The sequence below is a fragment of the Macaca nemestrina genome, chromosome 15 (genome assembly GCF_043159975.1).
Source record: "Macaca nemestrina isolate mMacNem1 chromosome 15, mMacNem.hap1, whole genome shotgun sequence".
NCBI lineage: Eukaryota > Metazoa > Chordata > Mammalia > Primates > Cercopithecidae > Macaca > Macaca nemestrina.
This window is the reverse complement of record NC_092139.1, coordinates 87,112,976-87,136,947: the sequence shown is the minus strand read 5'-3', so window position 1 is coordinate 87,136,947 and position 23,972 is coordinate 87,112,976. Positions and strand designations below refer to the sequence as shown.

Sequence of the window (23,972 nt, the reverse complement as noted above, 5' to 3'; positions counted from 1 at the left end):
GGCTGAGGCGGGTGGATCACGAGGTCAGGAGATCAACACCATCCTGGCTAATACGGTGAAACCCCGTCTCTACTAAAAATACAAAAAATTAGCCGAGTATGGTGGCGGGCGCCTATGGTCCCAGCTACTCAGGAGGCTGAGGCGGGAGAATGGTGCAAACGCAGGAGGCAGATCTTGCAGTGAGCCGAGATTGTGCCATTGCACTCCAGACTGGGCCAGAGAGCGAGACTCTGTCTCAAAAAATAAAAAAAATACACACACACACACATATATTTTTTCCCATGAAAAATAAAATATATATGTATATATAATTAGAGAGTATGTCGCTATGTGAACCAGGCTGGTCTCAAACTCCCAGCCTCAAGTGATCCTCCCATCTCGGCCTCCTAAGGTGTTGGGATTACAGGCATGAGCCCCTGTGCCCGGCCTAATTTTAGTTAATTTAAATGTAAACAGCCACACATGCTTAGATAGCACAGCTCTAGAAAGCAAAACTTTTGCTTAGCTTCTGTTTTATTTTTATCATGAAAATGCGTACAGTATAACTATTTTAAGCTGAAAAGACCCAGATATTTATTCATATCCTCTCAAGAAGCACAAGCTGGGCTTAGCTTCATTTAAAAAAAAAAAAAAAAAAGGTGACTGTGGGTTTGGCACTCTGAAAGCCACCATAAAGGAAGTCACCGGCAATGATAATGACAGGTGTGCTTTACAAAGGCGCTCAGAGGACGCCCCGAGCTCCCAGCCGTGCCCTGGGCGCTGCCCCGTTAAATACCTGTGCCATGGGCTGTCTGCCCAAAGGGATGGAGCTTGACGGGACGGCGGACACAGCGGTGGTAGGCGGGAACCGGGCTCTTATGTGCATCCCACCTTGGGCCAAGGCTTCCGTGATCATCTTTGAGGACAGAGGGACAACAGACAAGGTGATCGCAACAAAGAAACTCAGTGCCTGGGCAGGTGGAGAGGACATGTGTAGCCTCTGCAAGAAGGAGCACCAGGGTGAGGAACCCTTGGACAGCTCAGGGCAGCCTGGGAGGGGAGGCCACCCACACATTCAAGCCCACAGCACCTCCAGGTCTATCTGGGCATTGGGAATCTAGAAGATTTGCCAAGAATGCTGCTTCCAGACCTTTCTATTCTATTGGCTGCTCTCCTGCACTGGTGTCCTCAACACACTTCTGAACACACCTCACTAACAGATTAGAATTCTACAGCCCACAGAACCATCAGAGCCAGACCTTGAGGGCCCGCACTGGTGTTTCTGGAGACCAGGCTCCCGGGGACAGACATCAAGAGTACATTCCACCAAAGCTTGTGATGAGAACACTCGACTCCCACTGAACCATGAGCTCAGGTAAGCCTGCTCACAGCATCCTTCCTTCTCAGTGGCACACTTCTTACAGCCCAAACCCAAATCATCCACCTCTCCTCCTCCAGGCCTGAGGCTGCTGGTTCTGGTATCTATTGAGGAACTGGTTTTCTTTCATAACAAAAATGGGCAAAGGTGAGCAAGAGAAGCCTAGGGGGACTGCTTGGCAGGCCTCCGCCCTGATGAGGAAGTTCACCTCCACAGGGATGTGAGTCAGGAACTCCAGTATGAGCCAGGACCATTTCCCTCATCAATGGACACTTCTTGAACTACAAAGGCAGCAGGGCAGCTGAGCACTGTTGTGGGCCCAGGCCCGACCACTCTTGCTCTGGGTTTTGAGTTGGGGATGGGGCCCAAGTCTCGTTTCTAGAGAGCAAGGCCTACAGGCACTTAGGATGGTAACAAACTAGAATAAAACACGCCAGGCTCAGAAAGAAAGCAGGACTGATCCACGGAAAAACAACACATCTCATGGTGGGAGGCTGTGCTCTGGGTCCCAAGCTCCGGAAGGTGCTGCCAGCCTTCAGTGCAGGCAGCGACGGATGCCAGTAACAGAGCTCCAGCAGGAGAGTGGCTGCAGGGAGACCTGTGGCCTCACACACAGGGCCCACACTCGCAACCATGGGCACACACAGGAGGCACGAGAAGACGGAGTGACACAGCCTAGCAGATGCCAACCAGAACCTCCCTCGTTCCTCCTGCAGCCAGAACAACAAATGAACTAACTGGGGGTGAGAAACAAAGAAGCGATCCCAATGGGGTAAGAGTCTATTTACCACTACCTGCGGCACTTCGGAGGAGCCCGTCTGAGAGTGCAGCAGTGCTCAACAGCACTCGTTCCACAAGGGAGAAAAGCCTGGAAGTAAGTCAGATGGTATGAGAGAAGCAAACTTTTTTCCAGGAAGAGAAAAACAAACAAAAAAACACAAGGAAGGCAAAGCTTAAGTCTAATGTACTGCTGACTGGTGTTCTTATAACTGAGAACTCCTGATAAGGAAAGCCCAATTTGTTTCAACTACAAATGCCAACCCAAAAGCACCAGTTATGTCTACTGGATCCGACGAGCCAGGCAGCTCTCAACAACACTTCACTACTTCCCAACACACATCTACCCAGAGAGGAGTCCAAAAAACCTCTCCCCGCTCCCAGGTCTGACTCTCCCCACTGCAGTCACTGTGCAGAAGGATCCACAGAAAAGAGAGAGGGTCCTCCAGGGTGGCCAAGGCTTCAGTAGAGCAGCTGTGAATCAGCAATGCCACATACATGTCTATAATGGAGGTCTGTCTTTGATAATCCTTTGTGACTTGTAAATTAGAGTTTGGTTTTCACATACTAAAAGAACAGAAGGTTAAACGACAAAGTATTATAAGGACTGTTTGAAAATGAGATGCATGGCCAGGTACAGTGGCTTACGCCTGTAATTGCAGCACTTTGGGAGGCCAAAGCGGGCTCATCTCTTGAGGCCAGGAGTTCAAGACCAGCCTGGCCAACATAACGAAACCCCGTCTCTACTAAAAATATAAACATTAGCCAGGTGTGGTGGCGCATACCTGTAATCCCAGCCACTTGGGAAGCTGAGGCAAGAGAATTGCTTGAACCCAGGAGGTGGGGTTGCAGTGAGCCAAGATCGAGCCAATGCACTCCAGCCTGGGCAACAGAGCAAGACTGTCTCAAAAAAAAACAAAACAACAAAAAAACAAACAAACAAACAAAAAACAAAAAACAAAAACCCAGCACAGTGACTTATGCCTGTAATCCCAGCCTTTGGGAGGCCAAGGTGGGTGGATCACCTGAGGTCGGGAATTCAAGACCAGCCTGACCAACATGGAGAAACCCTGTCTCTTCTCTACTAAAAATACAAAATTAGCCAGGCACAAGCCTGTAATCCCAGCTACTTGGGAGGCTGAGGCAGGAGAATCTCTTGAACCCAGTAGGCAGAAATTGCAGTGAGCTGAGATTGCGCTATTGCACTCCAGCCTGGGTGACAGAGTAAGAGCCTCTGTCTTAAAAAAAGAAAAAAAGCCGGGCGCGGTGGCTCACGCCTGTAATCCCAGCACTTTGGGAGGCCGAGGCGGGCGGATCACAAGGTCAGGAGATCGAGACCACGGTGAAACCCCGTCTCTACTAAAAATACAAAAAATTAGCCGGGCGCGGTTGTGGGCGCCTGTAGTCCCAGCTACTCGGGAGGCTGAGGCAGGAGAATGGCGTGAACCCGGGAGGCGGAGCTTGCAGTGAGCCGAGATCGCGCCACTGCACTCCAGCCTGGGCGACAGAGCGAGACTCCGTCTCAAAAAAAAAAAAAAAAAAAAAAGAAAAAAAAAAAGAAAAAAAAAAAGAAAACGAGATGCATTCTGTCCTGTTTCTTGCTTTTTTAAAGAGACAAGAGTCTTGCTTTGTCTCCCAGGCTACAGTGCAATGCTGTCATCACAGCTCACTGCAGCCTCAAACCCCTGGGCTTGCATCATCCTCCCATCTCAGCCTCCCGAGTAGCTGGGACTGCAGACATGCACCACTGTGCCCAGCTAATTTTTTATTTTTATTTTTTTGTAGAGACAGGGTCTTGCTGTGTTGCCCAGGATAGTTTTGAACTCCTGGTCTCAAGTGATCCTCTCACCTCTTTTCCCAAAGTGTTGGGATTACAGGCATGAGCCACTGTGCCTGGCATGTCCTGGTTTTACAGGGGAGAAAGAGAAGTATGCTGTGTCCTGCTAAATCCCCCTGTGGGTGACATCGCCCTTCTCAGCTACATAAATAACACTGGAAAGAGAACCAGGTGTGCACAGCACAAGGCTGAGCAATTTTTCTAGAATACTCAGTCCCAGGCTACCCTTTACCACACCCATCACCACAGTACTGCAAAGGGCCTAACAGGGCGCCTCTCTTCGGCTCTAAGATGGACTTGAGAGACAGGGCATGGAGGGCTGCCTGCATTGGGGCCCCCAATCCCAGAATTTCATTCATGAACTCAGAGGCCTGTTTCCACAGCACGCAGCAGCTTACACATACAAAGCTGCAACACGTGGTCACCACGTCCTGATGTCCACTGTGTGAACAACACAAGGGGAGCTCCAATCTGCATCTCTGACCTCCTGGTTAGATGGCGGCTGATCAGATCTGAAGGCCCTCAAAGTGAATCAGTCACTCACCTCTATTAGTTTCAGAAACAATCTAGGAACAATCTAGGACATCAAGATATGTGTCATTGGTAACAGCAAAAAATTGGAAATTATTACAAGGTCCAAGAACAAGACGGTAACTGAGGATGGCAGGAGACATTCACAGAGTATGATGAGAGTCCCTTGGCGTTGACCAGGGCTTTCTAATTAAAGGAGAACATTTCATCCCATGTTGATGTGGAAGATGCTGCACAAAAACTGCAGGATAGCATGGCATTGATTATGGGAAAGAACCATAAAGGACACCAGACCTTCTCTCTCATGGAATGGTTCTCTTACTTCTATTCCTCTCCACTTTCTGGGTTCTACAGTTACCACACATACTTTTAAAGTTTTTAGATCAGAGTACCGTAGCCTCACCTCGTCACTGTGCCAATTCAAGATTCAAAAGAAGATCATCAATCCAGAGGGCCCCTCAGAGCACTGGCTGCGCCCAAACCCCCCCATCCCCCAGCAGGGGGAGCTGCTATTGGTGGAACAATACAGTGAGGGTGTCCAATCAGCCCCCAAGAAACTGCACTGCTTGCAACAAGGCAAGACCAAGCTCTGAGAGAAAACCAGCAGAATGCAGGTTACAGAATTTCAAGGTGCTACATTTGGACTGAGAAGCACCTCATAGATACGCCCTACCCACTGCTGGACTTTGAGAAACTACAAGGCTCCTCTGCCACTAGCACTTGGGAATCCCCCGCAAGGCAGCACATGGTGCCACAGGGCAGGTAGGCAATGATCCTTAAAACATTAAACTCACTCGGCAATGAACCACAGTGGTAACCACTCTCTATCCTTCCTGTGCCAGCTGGGCGGGGACCTCCACATGAAACAAGGGGTGGAGAAACTGACAGGAAGACCAGCGCTTCAAGGACAGGCTCAGCATGGGCCATGAGCACACACAACTGGCATCCTGCTTCTGGAAGGTGATGGGATGCCAGTGAGACTGCAGAGCAGACACTTCCTTGAGCTAGAAGCCTAATGAACGTACCAGCTGGGCCTGCACCAGCTGAGAACATGGGCTGTTCCATGGCTGTTCACTTTCCAAATACCAAGAAATGGAAAGAAAAGGAAAGTTCGGCTGGGCACAGTGGCTCATGCCTGTAATCCCAGCACCTTGGGAGGCTGAGGCAGGTGGATCACTTGAAGTCAGGAGCTTAGGACCAGCCTGGCCCATCTCTACTAAAAATACAAAAAATAAAATAAAATAAAATAAATTAGCTGGGCATAGTGGCGCATGCCTGTAGTCCCAGCTACTTGGGAGCAAAGGCAGGACAACTGCTTGAATCTGGCAGATGGAGGCTGTAGTGAGCCAAGATTGCACCATTGCACTCCAGCCACTCTAGCCTAGGTGACAGAGCAAGACTTTGTCCAAAAAAAAAAAAAAAGGAAGGAGGGAAGGAGGGAGGGAGGGAGGGAGGCAGGAGTTCTAGGCTGGGAGTGATGGCTCATGCCTGTAATCCCAGCACTTTGGGAGGCTGAGGCGGGTATCACTTGAGGTCAGGAGTTCAAACCAGCCTGGCCAACGTGGTGAAACCCTATTGCTACTAAAAATACACAAATTAGCCAGGTGTGGTGGTGTGTGTCTGTAGTCCCAGCTACTTGGGAGGCTGAGGCACAAGAATCGCCTGAACCCAGGAGGCAGAGGTTGCAGTGAGCCGAGATCGCGCAACTGCAACCCAGCCCGGATGACAGAGTGAGACTCTATCTCAAAAAAAAAAAAAAAAAAAAAAAGAAAGAAAGAAAGAAAGAAAAGAGCAGTTCTTGCTTTCCTGCTGGGCTTGACCTGCAGTATAGAAGTTTCTGGCCGGGCACGGTGGCTCATGCCTGTAATCTCAGCACTTTGGGAGGCCAAGGTGGGCGGATCACGAGGTCAAGAGATCGAGACCATTTTGGCCAACATGGTGAAACTCTGTCTCTATTAAAAATACAAAAATTAGCCTGGCATGGTGGTGCGCAGCACTTGTAGTCCCAGCTACTTGGGAAGCTGATGCAGGAGAATCACTTGAACCCGGGAGGCAGAGGTTGCAGTGAGCCAAGATCGTGCCACTGTACTCCAGCCTGGCGATAGAGACTCCATCTCAAAAGTTTCCATGAAGTAAGGTCCTGAACAGAGGAGCGACGGTCCAAAGAGGCAAAGGCAGCAGCTTCCACTGGCTGGGCAGTCACTATGTGCCACCACTAAGCTGACTGTGAACACACTACATCCCTCCTCTGCATGAGCCCAGGACAAGGGAGCCCCCCCGGAGGCCTGAGGACATGCCGAGACACACAGGGAGGTGGCAGAGACCTCCAACTTTGTCACAGGAAGTGGTCAGCCTCCCCCAGTTGTAAGTAAACGTGAGTTCTGTGGTATGTTTCATACAGGGCTCCACCTAAGAATGTGACATGGGGACCCTGGCCCCAAGTCATTTGGTGCCATGCCAAGGTAGGATGCTAACCTCAGCTGCAGCTAAACACCTCAGATTCCCTCCTCAGACAGCTTCCCAGGGACTTAAAGGAGGTAGCAGGCACCAGGAAGGACATTACTGAGCACCCCCCAGGTGCGAGATGAAGCCTGCCACCCTTAAGACGACAGCAAAGTGCAGGCGCACTGCCAGCTGTGGGCTGGGACCCAGCCACAGTCTTATCACATCAACTAGCACATTCTGACTCTTTCTAAAGGCAACACCCCCTCCGAGTCAGGACCAACAGTGTTTCCACCATCATGTGGAAAGTGGAAAAACTGAAGCCCCAGACCGTACGTCTCCCCACCTCAGTGGCGGCAAGGAGAGGAGGGGCTATAGGAGAAGGTACAGAAACCCTGAGACTCCAATCCCAGGACGCTAGGAGGCCAGGTGAGGCCATCTGCATTCCATTGACACGTGACACATAGAGACACACACATGTTCCACACATGTGACACACCAGCAAGCTCAGCAACACGGGAGCGGCACGCTTCTCACCACACAGCACCAGAGTCCCCGAGTGCAGGTGAGCACCAGGATGCCCTCTCCCACACTCCTGCTGCATGTGGCTCCCATCTGCTTCCGAGTGTCTAGAAAGCTGCCCTCCACCCTGGTCAGCTCTGTACTCAGACTCTCAAATGGAACGTGAGAGGTGAGGACAAAACTGCAGCCTTCTACTCTCTGATACATGTTCCCTGAGTCATTCAGAGTGGCAAGGAAGAGGGATGATGAAGGATGCCCAAGCAAAGCTGGAAACGACACGCACTATGAGACTGGTGGGTCCTAGACATGACCAAGCAGAGCTGCCCACCCCAAGGACTCCAGGGGTGTCTTGCAGAGTGCAAGGGGGAGAGAAGCAACTGCTTTACCAACTTAGCCCCCAGCCCCTAATCCAACCAGAATCCTCACTGTAGCACTCCATGTGCAGGTGACCATGCACCTGCTGGTGACTATGGAGCCCTCCACCCCCAGGCCCTCACCTGGACTCCGGGAGCCACCATCTGGGCAGCCTGAGCTGTCTGTACTGCCGTCTGCTGCTGCACCTGGGGCTGCACGGGGGGCTGCTGCACCACCATCGGAGCTCGGACCTTGAGGGAGAAAGAGAGAATGTGATTTGGAGCCACCTGGGTCAGAGAGCAGAGCCCAGTCCTCCTGCGGGAGCTTAGGAAATGGAGCCTTTCTTGAGATGAGGAATGGGACTTTCATGACTTCATGTGCTGTGATGTCACCTCACTAGCCATCTAGGATCCCATTAGCTCAAATCCAATTCTGGCAAGTGGCAGCGTGGCCCTCCCACTGGGATGTCTCCACATATCCCTCAGCACCAGCTATCACAAGCACTGACAGCTTCCAATGCAAAGCTTACAGCCTAGCCTGCTCATCCTCTGGGCCAAGCATGCTGATGGTCCATGAGAGCCTCACTCAGCCTGATTTGTTGAAGGTGGGTCAGCTGGCCAGCAGAGGGCAGGGCATAGAAGCTCCTGTCTGTATTCTCAGCATTCTGGGAGGCCGAGGCCAGCGGATTGCTTAAGTCCAGGAGATCAAAACTAGCCTGGGCAACATGGTCAAACCCCATCTCTACAAAATATACAAAAATTTGGCTAGATGTGGGGATGCACGCCTGTAGTCTCAGCTACTTGGGAGGCTGAGGTGGGAGAATCGCTTGAGCAAGGGAGGTCTGATCACGTCAGTGCACTCCAGCCTGGACAACACAGAGAGACCCCGTCTTCAAAACAAAAAAAAGTGAGGGTGGGGGGCAAGCTTGGGCAAAAGGGGCAACTGTGGAGCCACTGCATGGAGGGGTCTCCAGAGGGACGAGATGGGCCCGCACTACCACACAGGGGGCTCTTCCTTAGACATCTCCAAGCCACCAGGGCAAACCCTGCCAGGGCACATTCACCATGCAGCACACAAGGGTTTCATTCTGCACAGTCCCAGGGGTCAGGCAGTGTGTTGACTCCCAGGTGACAGATGAGTGACCGTATCTGCTCCTCACAACTCTCCTGGACTTCCAGCCTGCCTGTGAGGCCTCTTGTTCACCCCCACATTTGGCTCAGGCCCCACTCCACTCATGAATCACAAATAGAAAAGGCCACAAAAACCAAGTGAGCCAGAGTTATCCAAATAGCCCCTTGATACAGCTACCTCCATCCTGGTGATCATACTCTATCCTCTGTGCCAATGTCACTGAGTAGACTGGCTTTGTGCAGAGATACAAAATGAGACTGGGAATAACAGTATTTTATATTAATACTCCCCTCGAAAATATAGTAATGAACTTTGTTCTCCTGAGACTTGGCAGAGTGTAAAGAAAACAAAAAAGATACTTGCTTAGAACATTAACTCTGAGCAGTTGGCAAACCACCAGATACTGATGGAGCTGGCACATTCTTCCATGTGGTGCCCATTAGTCGAAGTGCTCACACCCTGAAAGGGCCCACAGAACTGCTGCAATCAGCCACACTGCTTGGAATGCGACTTGGTGCCCCAGCAGCAGCAGCAGCCAGCACCCTGTGCAGGGTGCAGAAGCAGCTCTCAGAACACAAAACGCAAAACACATGCTTCCCTGCTGAGCCATGCTAGAATCAGCAGGGCTGGCAAGGGGCGGGGGCTGCCTGAAGTCTCAGCACTTGAAGAACAGGACATGCTATCTCTAGTCAAAGAGTCTAGAAACCACTGAGAGAGTCATGGGCTGCATGTGCTCCACTGCGGGCCACAGGTACTCACAAATTTCAGTGGTGGTTGGGTATACAACATTTGTCCAGGGAGAGCTTGTGCCTGTGACACCAAAGGCTGGGTCTGTGACTGTGGTGGGAGTTGTGATGGTTGGTTCTGAGCAACAGGAGGCTGCTGGGGCTGTGGTGGCGGCTGGTGGTGCTGTGGATGATGCATCTGCTGCAGCTGCTGGGGCAGAGCTTGGGTGGGCGGAGGCTGTGGCTGCTGCATCGGTGGCTGCTGAATTGGCGGCTGGGCCTGCAAAGCCTGCTGCTGCTGCTGTTGCTGCTGCTGCTGCTGCTGCTGTTGCTGTTGCTGGAGCTGCAGCTGTGCCATTCGCTGCAGCTGCTGCTGCTGCTGCTGTATCTAGAGACAGACCAAGCAGCACTCGGTTATCGTTCATTTGCCTCTGTGGTACCAGCTCCTCCCTGTGACACTCTGGACCCCAGGAAGCCCAGGTGGCCATCTGCAGAGCCATCAAGAAGGCCTTCCTGGCTGGGTGCAGTGGCTCATGCCTATAATCCCAGCACTTTGGGAGGCTGAGGTGGGCAGATCACCTGAGGTCAGGAGTTCGAGAACAGCCTGGACAACCCGGCGAAACCCTGTCTCTACTAAAAATACAAAAATTAGCCAGGCATGGTGGCTCACACCTGTAATCCCAACTACTTGGGAGGCTGAGACAGGAGAGCTACCTGGGAGGCTGAGGCAAGAGAATCACTTGAACCGGCGGAGTGGAGGTTGCAGTGAGCCGAGATCACGCCGCCGCACTCCAGCCTGGGCGACACAGTAAGACTCAAAAAAAGTCTCGGAAAAAAAAAAAGAAAAGAAAAGAAAAAAAAAGGCCTTCCTGAGCTGACAGGCTGACCTCTCACTCACACAGGGAGAGGCACATCTCCTATAGAAAGATTCTGGGCCCCCGAGGCCAACACCAGCTGCATTCCTGACACTGAGGAGGCACCAAGCGTGTGCCTGGGCTCTGGTCTACCATTCCACTAGGATGGTTCAGAGGACATATCTAGAAGCTTCAGCAAAAGGTGACAATGAACAGGTATAGCTCCATGGAAGCTAGGATAAAAGCTGAGGCAACTGCAGATTTCTGAAGCCTCTGTAATGATGCTTGCTTTGCCCCTACAGGTCAGTGGCATGAGCCTCACAGTGACAGTCAAGATCTGCTGGTTAGCATGAGAAGGAAAACTGTGGCTGCAGATGGACTGTCAGCTCTGGGACAGGGGCCCCAAGATCCAGAGAAGCCCAGCAAGCTGAGGCCTGAAGGAGTAGGAGGGTGGTGGGGGCCCTTTGGGGCTTTCCTCTCCCAACCAAGACCTGCTGTGAGGGCAGATGTTTAACATGTCTAGACTCTCTATGGAAACCATGGGAAGCTGAACAACTTCTGAGAAGCAGTGCTGCTAACATGACATCACCATCACCCCATGGAACACCAGCTGGAGGCTGACTAACACTGAGCCCAGAACCCAAGACAGAGAGGTAAACAGGAGGCACATGTGTCCTCAGCCAAAATGGTCCACAGTGGCTCAAGTAGTCCCAAGCCTCAGAGTGTTCACCTCACTTCTTGCTTCAGCTCACTCGTTTGAATCCCTTGCAGCCCCTAAAGCACACAGGAGGCCTGCCGCCAGATGCCCCGAGCACAAATGGAAGGGCTCGATCACAGAACCTTCCTAGTGAGTCAGGTCCTGTTTTTCCTACCTGTCTCAGACTTTTCTTTCCTTTTTTTTTTTTTTTTTTTTTTTTTGAGACGGAGTCTTGCTGTCACCCAGGCTGGAGTGCAGTGGTGCGATCTCAGCTCACTGCAACCTCCGCCTCCCAGGTTCTAGCAATTCTCCTGACTCAGCCTCCCGAATAGCTGGGATTATAGGTGTGCGCCACCATGTCCAGCTAATTTTTTGTATTTTTAGTAGACGGGGTATTTTTAGACGGGGTTTCACCATGCTGGCCAGGCTCGTCTCGAACTCTTGACCTGGTGATCCGCCTGCCTCAGCTTCCCAAAGTGCTGGGATTACAGGCATGAGCCACCGGGCCCAGCCTTGTCCCAGACTTTTCGAGAAGCCCATGGAAAAAGGCAGGCACACATGTGTCAAGAGGACCCTTGGCTGGCTCCGTGCACTGCACCCAGCATCGTGACTGATGCCAGCCCAGGGCTCACATTGCAGGAGGGAGGCCAAGAGCAGGAACAGGGGACCTGGTACCTGTTGCTGATTTTGATGATGTAATTTAATTAGATGCTGCTGCTGCTGCTGCTGCTGCTGGAGCTGCTGCTGCTGCTGCTGCACTACTGCTTGGAACTGCTGCTGCATGGCACTCTGCTGAGCCTGGAACTGCTGCTGTTGCTGCTGCTGCTGCTGCTGTAGCGCCGCCTGCTGCTGCTGCTGGAATTGCTGCTGTTGCTGCTGCTGCTGCAGCGCCACCTGCTGGAGCTGCAGCTGGGCTGAGAAAAGACCAGAGTTGCCAGTCAGTCCACAAGGCAGGTTCCCAGAAACGCTGCAGGGCTGCACAGCGAGGGACAAAACAGCCAGCAAAGTCCCCACTGCCACGGCTGCCGCTGGAATCTGAACGTTCCATTTACCACAGACAGAAAGATAGAATACGAAGTAGCATTTGTGTTGATTTTGGAATTTCCTATCACGAGTTACTCTGTAATAACCAAAGAGAAAAGAAAAGGGACAACTGAGTCTTTTGGATAGATAAGAAGCCTAGACTCTGGAAATCAGTAATCTCCTCTCTGTCTCTATGGATTGGCCACTTCTGGACTCTGTACGAATGGCACTGAACATGTGCTGTTTTGTGACTAGCTTCTTTAGCATAATAGTTACAAGTTCGCCCATGTCGTGGCATGTATCAGCTTTTCCGTGTTATTTTTATCGCCAAATAGTATCCTACAACACCGATTTACTGTGTTTTATTTATCCATTCATCAGCTGATGAACATTTGGGCTGCTTCTACTTTGTGGCTATTATGAAAACTGCTTATATGAACAGTCAATTACAAGATTTTCTGAGGTAAGGTTTCTTTTGGGGTGAACATAAAAATGTTCTAAAACTGTGATGATGGCTGCACAACTCTGTGAGTTACACTAAAACCTACCGAGTGGAGCACTTCAGATGGGTGAATTGTATGCTGAAGAGAATGATGTCTCAATAAAGCTGTATTAAAGAAATACAGAGAGATCCTTTGTATATTTTGCCGTTTCTTCCAATGGTAACATTCTACAAAATTACAAGGTATCATAACCAAGATGTGTGCTCACTTGTGTGGGTGTGTGTACTCAGTTCTGGACAATTTAACCACCTGGGTGGGTTCAATCACCACCAGTCAATACACTACACAGTTCCCATACCACAAGGATCCCTCATATTGCCACCTCTCTCAGCAACCCTGACCCACAAACTCTGGCAACTACTGCAGCATCCTCCATTTCTAAAATTTTGTCATTTCAAAATTACATATAATATTTCAAAAATGGAACCATACAGTATGAACCTTTGGCTTTTTACATTCAGCATACAGGTTGTAGTTCTGGCAACAGTTCCTTCCTTGTACTGCCAGGGTATTCCATGGTACAAGCACCTCACACTGTGTTTAACCATTCACGTGAAGGACATTTGGGTAACTGCAGATTTGGGCTACCACAAATAAAGCTGCTGTTAAAATTTGTGCCTGGGTTTTTATGCGAGGTTTTCATTTCTCTAGGAAAAATACCCAAAAGTGTAACTGCAGAGTTGCATATTTCATTTTGAAAGAAGGTAAAACTACTTTACATTCTGACCAGCAATATGAGTGATTCAGTTTCTCTGTCACCAAGATTTGAGGCTGTCACTATTCATTTTAGCAATTCTGATGGGTGTAAGATTTTTTTTTTTTTGAGATGGGATCTCACTCTGTTGCCCAGGCTGGACTGAAATGGTGCCATTGTGGCTCACTGCACCCTTGACCTCCTGGGCTTAAGTGACCCTCCTGCCTCAGCCTCCCGAGCAGCTGGAACTACAGGTGCATGCCAGCAGACCCAACTAATTTGTAAAATTTTTGTAGAGACAGTCTCACTTTGTTGCCCAGGCTGATCTCAAACTCCTGGGTTCAAGTGATCCTCCTGCCTCGACTTCACAAAGTGTTGAGATTACAGGCATGGGTCACTGTGCCTGGCCACGTGTAAAACTTTTAAAATTTATTTTGTAACAGATTTCTAACTCTATCTGACATTCATAAAACATGTATGACCGGCTGGGCGCAGTGGCTCACACCTGTAATCCCAGCACTTTGGGAGGCTCAGGCAGGAGGATCATTTGAGGTCAGGAGTTTGAGACCAGCTTGTCCAACATGGTGAAACCCCATCTCTACTAAAAATACAAAAATTAGTGGGCATGGTGGCACGCGCCTGTAATCCCAGCTACTCGGGAGGCTGAGGCAGGAGAACTGCTTGAATTCAGGAGGCAGAGGTTGCAGTGAGCCAAGATTGCACCACTGCACTCCAGCCTGGGTGACAGAGTGAGACTGTCTCAAAACAACAACAACAACGACAAAAAGTATGACAATACTTTTAAATTTTCTGAAATGTGTTGAAGCTTGCTTTATGATTTTTAGAAACATATTGTTCCATCATATGCTTATATTAAGTTGTTCATTACATTGTTCAAATTTTCTGTAAATGAATTTTTTGGTCTGTTTATCAATAACAAAGAGATGTAATTGAAGTAATTACCTAATACATCTTTCTTCATCTTTTTGTTTGTTTGTTTCTTTTTTGATTTCGCTCTGTCATCCAGGCTGGAATGCAGTGTCTCCATCATGGCTCATTGCAGCCTTGGCGTTCTGGGCTCAAGTAAGTCATCCTCCCACCTCAGCCTCACAAGTAGATGGGACTACAGGTGTGTACCACTACACCCAGCCAATTTTATTGACTGACTGATTGAGATAGGGTCTCACTGCAGCTCAGGCTGGAGTGCAATAGTGCAGTCATGGCTCACTGCAGCCTTGACCGCCCAGGGTCAAGCGATCCTCTTACCTCAGCATCTCAAGTGTACCTACAGGTAATTTTTAAATTTTATGTAGAAATGGGTCTCCTATTTTGCCGAGGTTGGTCTTGAACTCCTGGGCTCAAGTGATCCTCCCACCTCAGCTTCCCAAAGTGTTGGGATTACAGATTGAGCCACTGCACTCGGCCTTTCTTCATCTTTTATTTAAAAATAAAATTTTGAGTGTTTTACTTACAATCCTTTCACATGTTATATTGTAGGTGTGTGTTTCTTCTAACAATAAAACAACTGTGCTGTTTCATTTCCATTTGTTCTCACATTTCCTATCTTTCAGCAGAAAAGTTTAGTCCACTCACATTTATTATGATTACTTATATTTTTAAACTTATTTCTATTAATATTTGTCTTTCCTTTTCTCTTTTTTTTTTTTTGAGATGGAGTCTCATTCTGTCTCCAGACTGGAGTGCAGTGGTGTGATCTCGGTTCACTGCGACCTCCGCCTCCTGGGTTCTAGCGATTCTCCTGCCTCAGCCTCCCAAGTAGCTGGGATTACAGGCATGCACCACCATGTCCAGCTAATTTTTCGTATTTTTAGGAGAGACAGGTTTTCACCATGTTGGCCAGGATCGTCTCAATCTCCTGACTTCGTATCTGCCTGACTCAGTTTCCTAAAGTGCTGGGATTACAGGCGTGAGTCACCGCACCAGGCCTTTGTCTTTCCTTTTCTAAGCTTTGTATTTTTTGATTGCATTTTTGCTAGATGACTGGATTGAACTTTGTATTATCTGGATTTCTGCCTTATCCTATTTTTTCTACTGATTTTAAATTTTATGAATTATTTCCATTGTTTTAGCAGTAAGTTTTCAATTTTATCATGCATATTTAACTTAAAATATAAACCTTATCAATATTTTAGCATTTCCCAAATTTACTACTTTTTAAAGTAGGTTTTATATGTACATGACAGAACCGATATTCACACTCTGTCTCCCTGCTGACTTTCATTTATATCATATTTTGTTGATCTTAACTCTTCACAGCAGACATTCTATTAAGAGGCTGGATGGATGTGAGGCTAGGGATACAGTCTCTGAGCGAGGCTGCCTGGACTCAAAACCTCAACTCTGTCACTGCTCATTGCCTCAGTTTTCCCTGTTAGAAAACACAATAATAGTATCCACTCCACACACTGGACTAAGAATTAAATAATCTATTATGTAAGTAAAACACTCAAAATAGTGCCTGGGGTTGGGTGCTGTGGCTCATGCCCATAATCTCAGCACTTTGCACAGCCGAGGCAGCAGATCGCCTGAGCCCAGAAATTCAAGACCAGCCTGGGCAACATGAGGAGATCCTAGGTCTATAAATAATAATAATAATAGGCCGGGCACGGTGGCTCACGCCTGTAATCCCAGCACTTTGGGATGCCAAGGTGGGCAGATCATGAGGTCAGGAGATCGAGATCAACTGGCCAACATGGTGAAACCCTGTCTCTACTAAAAATACAAAAATGAGCTGGGCGTGGTGGCACGAGCCTGTTGTCCCAGCTAATTGGGAGGCTGAGGCAGGAGAATCGCTTGAACCTAGGCAGTGGAGGTTGCAGTGGGCTGAGATTGTGCCATTGCACTCCAGTATGGTGACAGAGTGAGATTCCATCTCAAAAAAAAAATAACAATAAAATAAAATAAATAAAATAGTGCTTGGAATGTGGCAAGTCTGTATGGAAGTTAGCTTGACTGTTTTATTTTACAGAGGTAAATTTTTATTTACACCAGGGATTTTCAATCTTTTCGCTACACTACTGACACTTGACCCAGATGATTCTATGTTGTGGGGTGCTGGCCCGTATTTGTAAGATGGTTAGCAGCATCTCTGACTTCCACCCATTACGCACCAGCAGCACCCCCACAGTAGTGACATCCCAAAATGTCTCCAGACATTGTCAAATATCCCCTGTGGTGGAACATCACCCGGGGTGAGAATCACTGGTTTAGATTTACACACATTTACTATCACCTACGCTCAACGTTTCTTTTCCCATTTTATACCTTGCATCACCTGAGAGGGAAGAGGAGAGGATAAACAAAAGAATATATCTAAGAGTGCAAAAGGCTTATTGGAAAAAGGAGAAAAAAGGATATATTCTTTAGAAAATCTTTTACTGAAAGTTTCTAAGGCTAGGTTTATCTAAAAATGGCTTGCTTTCCACATCCTTGAGTCTTGCTGGCATACAAATGTGACTGGCAGCTCTATTCTCAGTGCTTTAACAATATTCTATTATCTTTCTGACTCCACTGCTGAGCGTACTCCTTGCTCCTTTGCAGGAACTGACTATTTCTAAGATATTCCTCTGGCCTTTGGTGCTCCGCAGTCTCACAGCAAATGAGATGGCTAACTAGGTTGGGGCCAGATGGGCTTTTCTCAGTAGTTATCCCCTCACATATTGTTTTCTTCCATTCTCTCCATTTGATCCTTTGGGGGCTTTGCTTGGATGCCAATTCAAATTTCTGATCTTATCCTCATTTCTTACCCTTGCTTTCATATTTTCCATGTGCTCTTCTCTGTGCTACATTCTAGGTAATTTCTTCAAATGTAGCTTCTATTACACAAATTCTTTCTTCAGCTGTATCTAATGTGCTGTTTATCCATCCACTTCCTTTGTTCAAAAATTATACTGCTAATTTCTACAGCTTTATTTGGTTCCATTTCAAATCTGCTTCATCGCTCCTGATGATGCTTTTTCATTTGAATTTCTGCTTTTTCTTTTCTTTTTTGTTTTCTATTTTTTCAGAGATGGTATCTCGTTCTATCCCCCAGGCTGGAGTACAGTAGTGAAATCATAGTTCACCATAGCCTCAAACTCCTGGCCTCAAGCAAATCCTCCTGCCTTAGCCTTCCGAGTAGCCAGGAGTGTAGTTATGTGCCACTGTGCCCAGCTCTCCACTTTATTTCTTTATACACCCCATGGCCCATATCTAACAGTTCCTGAATGTGTGGTCACTGGGCATGCCTACATGTGTCTATTATTTCTGTTCACCTTCATGGTGTCTCTCCTTCCCTTCATGGCTGGTGATCTCTGTATGCTGACTGCTTGACCTTAATGAACAACTGTCACAGGTCTTACACTGGGGACATGTTCCTCCAATATGCACCTGCTTCTGGGGGACCTGGGGGGTGACCACAGGACCCAGCACAAACCCTGGCTGACTAGAGGAATCCCAAGCTTACTTTCCCCCACCCTGCAGCAGCCGAGGCTCAGGAGGACAAAGCCTCCCCAACTGCTGCAGGCCAGCAATCCAAAGTGCACCCTAACCAGGACCTAGTTATCCAGGAGGAGGACATGTCCTCAGCACCCAATCCGTCACACAGCTGGCAGCAGAAATTATTTTTAAAGTCAGCTTCACATGCATGTGATATAAAACTCATTGAGAAACAGAAATGCACAGCATGAAAAGCTTTGCTTCCAACTCTGTACTGCAGCCCCAGCCATAGGAACAACCAGCAGTTTCAGCCTTTTCAGACTAACCTGGGTCACCTGAAAACTACCACAATGTCCCCTGGCCTACCCTTTGAGAGTCCCTGGCAAAACCTCTGCCCCAGGCTCTGCCCTCTTGGTGGCACCAGATGAAGATCTGAAAGGGCCTTAATCACGCAGTAGTCTTTGGGAAAGGTATCAGGAAGGGATATTAAATGCCCATCAGGCAACACCACTAGTTTCAGGGAGACCAGGGAGGCAAGCGGTAAAGGGCAGGGAGATATGGTCTCTGACAAAGGTGGTAACAAGATCCTGAAGTACAGATTCCACTGTAACTTTTTTTTTTTCTTTTGAGATGGAGTTTCCCTCTGTTGCCCAGGCTGGAGTGTAGTGGTGCGATCTCGGCTCACTGCAAGCTCCGCCTCCCAGGTTCACGCCATTCTCCTGCCTCAGTCTCCCGAGTATCTGGGACTACAGGCGCCCGCCACCATGCCCGGATGAGTTTTTGTATTTTTAGTAGATATGGGGTCTCACCATGTTAGCCAGGATGGTCTTGATCTCCTGACCTCACGATCCGCCCACCTTGGCCTCCCAGTGTTGGGATTACAGGCATGAGTCACCGCGCCTGGCCCCCACTGTAACTTTCAACTAGTGCCACACACAGAAGACCAGGCCCCTTGGAAGCTAAAAACAGGATGTGGGCCAAGGTCATACTGGGGAGGGCGAGGGCAGGATATCAAGCTTCACCACTGAACTTCTGACAAAACTGGTTTAAGACAAAGTCTCTGGAGTGGGATGACAAGGCAACTCATGTGAGCATTCTAAACTCAAATACATTTAAAAACAATTTATTATCAAATATAAGCTCATGATAAAAAAAAAAAAATGCACCCAGTACACAAGAGTAGAACATGACAAGGAACTTGAGCCAGTACTTCTGTGGGTCCTCCCTAAACCCAGCTGGCGTACGTATCTGATGTGCTAAGAGGAGTGAGGTGATGAGAGCTTGGGACAAAGAACCAGGCAGATTGTTCTAGGACGAGGAAACCAGCATGTACTGAGAGTTAGATGACACGAAGTAAGAGGAGAATTAAGGTATGAGAAGGGAAGGTGGCTCGGGATGGAGGAAGACTCCAGAGCAGAAGTGGGTAGAAATGAGCATGCCTATGGCCTCAAAGAATAGGAAACCTGACACAGGATGGGGTAGGAGCATGAGGATGGTGTCAGGCAGCAGCTTTGATCCCGGCTCTTGGCCTGGGGTGTGACTCCAGCTCTCATTAGCAGCTGGACAAAGCAGAGGGGGTGATGCTGCCCTCTTCATAGGGTTATCATGAGGGATGTGTGATAAAAATACACTGAAGCACCAAAGCCTGTACACAGATATCCACAGCAGCTTTGTTTGCATAATAGTAGCCAAAAGCAGGAAACAACCCAATGTCCTTCATGGGTGAATGAATAAACTGTGGAAAATCCGTTCCATGGAATATTACTTAGTGATGAAAAGGAATGAACTACTGATAAAACCTGGGTGGATCTCAAAGATCTCAGACTGAATTTAAAAAGCCAATCTCAAAAAGTCACATATGGTATGATTCCATTTATACAACATTCACAAAAGGACAGAACTACAGAGACACACGACAGATCAGCAATTGTCAGGGCTTAGGGCTGGAGGGAGGGTGTGATCTCTGAAAGATAACACAAGAGAGCTGGTTGGTGATAATGGAACGGCTCTGCATGACAATTGTGGTGATGGCTACTTGATTTGACATGTGGTAAAATCTCACAGACCTACACATACACATATATGCAGCCCAAGAATGAGCGTAAAAAACTGATGAAGTTGGCTGGGCATGATGGCTCACGCCTGTAATCCCAGCACTTTGGGAGGCTCAGGAGGGAGGATCACTTGAGGTCAGCAGTTTGAGACCAGCCTGGTCAACATGGTGAAACCCCATCTCTACTAAAAATACAAAATTAGCTGGGCATGGTGGCAGGCACCGGTAGTCCCAGGTAGTCAGGAGGTTGAGGCAAGAGAATTGCTTGAACCCAGGAGGCAGAAGTTGCAGTGAGCTGAGATCACGCCACTTCACTCCAGCCTGGGCAACAAGAGTGAAACTCTGTCTCAAAATAAAAAAAAAAAAAAAATGAAGTCCAAGTTAAGTCTCTAACTGAGGTGATTACACTGCCTCAACATTAATTTCTTGGTTTTGACCATGTTCTGTGTAAGATATTGTTACTGGGGAGAGCTGGGTAGAGGGCATGTGGGAACTCTCTGTGCTATTCTACAACTTCCTGTGACTCCTAAACTATTTTAAAAATAAAAAGTTATATGAAAGGGAAAAAAACACTAAAGCACTTTGCAGTGGGCACAGCACACTCCAAGAAATGTTGATGGGACTCGAAGATACATCAACATAGGTCCTGAGGGTGGGCGTGGTGGTTCACGCCTGTAATCCCAACACTTTGGGAGGCCAAGGTGGGCGATCACTTGAGCCCAGGAGTTCAAGATAAGCCTGGGCAACATGGTGAAGTCCCATCTCCACATAAAATACAAAATATTAGCCGGGCGCGGTGCTGTGAGCCTGTAGTCCCAGCTACTTGGGAGGCTGTGGTGTGAGGGTCACCTGAGCCCAGGATGTCGAGGCTGCAGTGAGCTGTGATTGTGCCACTGCACTCCAGCGTGGCCCACAGAACAAGACCCCATCCCAAAAGACAGTCCTGGAAAGAAGAGGGAGGTTCTTTAGCTCCCCTTGAGAGCAGCTTTGGTTCACCTGTAACACCTGATCACAGCCCAGTTCCCCACCAGGGCAGCCGTGTGGAGAGGACATAGAGTCTCCTTCACAGAAAGGAAGTCAGAAGATAATATGGCTGCAAGCCACACCCAGGGTGACCAAGTGGCAAGGGCACCACTAGAAGAGATGGTGCCCAGAGCTCGGGCAGACAGTGGAGTTGTGGGTGCTGGCACTCAGCCCTGCCTCGTGGCTGAGAACCCCCTGAAACACACTGTATCTATCTCAGCCACAAAACACAAACCTTTGGCTGGAGTCTCCGGCCATCCCCACCCTCCTGCCCAGGGCTAGGAGGAGGGCCCAGGATCACTTAACCCTTCTGGGAGCTCAAAGAAGATTGGAAGCCACATACAACAAAGATTAAAAAAAAAAAAAAAAGCGATTTGGAGCTTCTCCATGCTTTTCTTGATACCATCATAAGCACAGGAATAAAATGTGTTATCGTTTGCAAGGAAAGTGGCAAATCCTCCAGGAAGCGTGGTACTCACTCTGTGGAGTTGCCGTAGACACGACAGCCATGCTGTGAGGGGCCATCCCCGAGGTCCCAGGAGGCGGCTGCCCTGAGAGGGACATTGGCTGTCCCATGGCACCAAGGCTACCCATCCCGCCCAGAGACTGTCCCGGGCCCCGAGGAGGCATGCCAATTCCGGCGGCTCCCGCGGCGGGTCCGCCAGTCAGGCTCTGGAGTGCATTCATAGGATCTGTGGGAACACAAGGGCAGAGCTTCTCAGGAAAGGGACTAACGGACTGACCATGGCTCAAATGGCGTGAGGCTCACAGAGCACAGATCTCTCCTACCTACAGGCTCAATCCCCTCACAGCCCCAAGCAGTAAGAGACTAGGCTCCTGGAGACTCCCAAATATGAGTGGGTAGGATGCCAGGTGTGTTGGTCATTGCACGACCCATACCTCTAGCCTGGCCTGGTCCAGGGTCCTAATGTTAAGGGACAAATGACCTCTCTGATGTCTGCAGGTGCACTAAAGATGGGCTGAGGCCTTGAGGGCAGGTGGCTACCCCCACCTCTCCTGGCTGTCCAGCCCTCCTGCTGGGTGAGCACACAAAGCACGATGGGCCCTTCTGAGCAAGCAGAAACACAGTGGCCAGGGGATGCTCTCCCAGGGAGGGCACAAGTCCACAGGCACACAGAGCTCCACTCCTACTGTTGCACAGTCCAACTCAGCCTGGGCCCCTGTGTGCAGGGCCACCATGCCAGAACAGCTGAGGGGTGCAGAGGAGGGCTCCACAGAGCACCGAGGAGAAATGTGCCAAGCCCACCAGGTCAGCAGCTCAGTGAGCAATGCCACAACAAAGGACAAGGATGCCATTGTCACAACAGTGTGGACTTAATAGCAAACAGCTACCCACAGACAGATATGGCCTGGCAGGACCACCATGTCACACAACTGGGTGGTGCCCAGGACCCCATGTTCCAATGCCAAGGGGCCCAGATGTTCTGGCCACATGCCCTTGCTGCTGCTCAGCCCAGCTGGCCAAGAATCCCTGTCCTGGCTAAGAGGTGAGACCCACACGGGCAGAGACAGCTGGCATGTACAGCTCTACTGTCTAGGGCAGGGCAGACAGTGGTGTGCAGCCTGTAAGGCCAGTGCACTCCCTTCCCAATGGCAGAATGTAGTTGGCCAGCCTGGATCTGTTAAACCCCTTCCCTCATAGCTTAGTCAGCAGAGACCAAGGCTGAGTTGACAGAATTCCCCTTATGTGATAAACCTTGAAATTTAAAAATATGGATTTCTAAACTTTTTTTTTTTTTTTTGAGATGGAGTCTCACTCTGTCACCCAGGTTGGAGCGCAGCGGTACAATGTCAGCTCACTACAACCTCCGCCTCCCAGGTTCAAGCGATTCTCATGCCTCAGCCTCCCGAGTAGTTGGGACTACAATGCGTGCCACCACACCCGGCTAATTTTTGTATTTTTAGTAGAGATGGAGTTTTACCATGTTGGCCAGGCTGGTCTCGAACTCCTGACCTCAAGTGATCTGCCTGCCTCAGCCTCCCAAAGTGTTGGGATTACAGGCATGAGCCACAGCACCCAGCCAGATTTCTAAATTTACAAAGAAACTTTGTAACTTAAAAAAGTGAATTCACAGCATTTTCTCAGAAATGCTGCTACATATTATTACACTGAAAACAGCATAATAATTCTCTACAAGAGAGCTCAACACTTTTGGATAATGTCTTAATAGCTTTGTGAGTGTTTATCTTTTTGCTGGGCAAAGGCAGCATTTGTATGAAACGGGATGGGGAGGATCATGTGACTTCACAGTCTGCAGGAAGACGAAGGCTGGAGAGGTCGGGGCACAGCTGGTCAGCCTCCTCCCTCCACAGCTCTCTCCGCAAGTATTCTCCTCTAGTGACAGGTTAACCCAGGCACATGAGGCATGCACTATGTCATTCTTGTCACCTCAAATCCAAAGTTGGGAGAAACTTTAACTCAAAAGGGAAAACTCTTACCACTGACGGAAGCTTGAGATTTCTTGTTATCTATATGAAAACACAAACGAAAAAAACCAAAGTAAACAAAGTTTTATATAACCACATATTTCCATGGGTAGGTCAGTTCTGTAGGCATTTGCCCAAGCCTCAATCCCCACGGAGCTCCTAGTACTGCCCGCTACCAGGGGAAGTGTTTCCACTCTTGGCAGTGCTGACCCCACAAGGGACCTGGGAGCAGAGGGTGCAGAGTAGCTCCAGGGTCAACTTGGGGCCTTAGGGAGCTGCCCCCAAGGCTGAAGCACTCTGGGGTTGGGGACTCTGGGCCTACTCTGGCTTTCCTTTTTTTCAGGTCCAGAGTCTCAGCTCAGCCCTAAGAAAACAAGTAACAAGAACACTACAGGAACCCACGGCAGGGCTGGAGTGGTGCTGAGACTTGACACTGCCTCCCTTTGCAGTCTGCTCTGGTGAGGCAGTGTCTCTGTTACCTAGATGAGGAAACTGAGGCTGTCCACAGCCAGCTGGAAGCCAGTCCAGCTGAACCCAGTGCCCAGTGGAGAACTTCTGTAGCAG

The 23,972-nt window shown here is 49.0% G+C and overlaps 1 protein-coding gene across 8 annotated transcripts in view; it reads right to left on the bottom strand.

Annotated features, from left to right (window-relative positions):
* Positions 1–23,972, bottom strand: part of LOC105480689 (mediator complex subunit 15) — an 86,399-nt gene that overhangs the window by 12,179 nt on the left and 50,248 nt on the right. For 4 of the 8 annotated variants that reach the window (XM_011739798.3, XM_071080031.1, XM_071080033.1 and 1 more), the window contains 6 exons: positions 23,421–23,450; positions 21,440–21,652; positions 11,903–12,141; positions 9,711–10,064; positions 7,964–8,071; positions 776–895 (listed from right to left, as the gene is read on the bottom strand). In XM_011739798.3, the coding sequence (XP_011738100.2) occupies positions 776–895; positions 7,964–8,071; positions 9,711–10,064; positions 11,903–12,141; positions 21,440–21,652; positions 23,421–23,450 (1,064 nt within the window). The remainder of the gene's footprint in view (positions 1–775; positions 896–7,963; positions 8,072–9,710; positions 10,065–11,902; positions 12,142–21,439; positions 21,653–23,420; positions 23,451–23,972) is intronic. The other 4 variants (XM_024792562.2, XM_011739799.3, XM_071080034.1 and 1 more) reach the window with 3 other exon arrangements.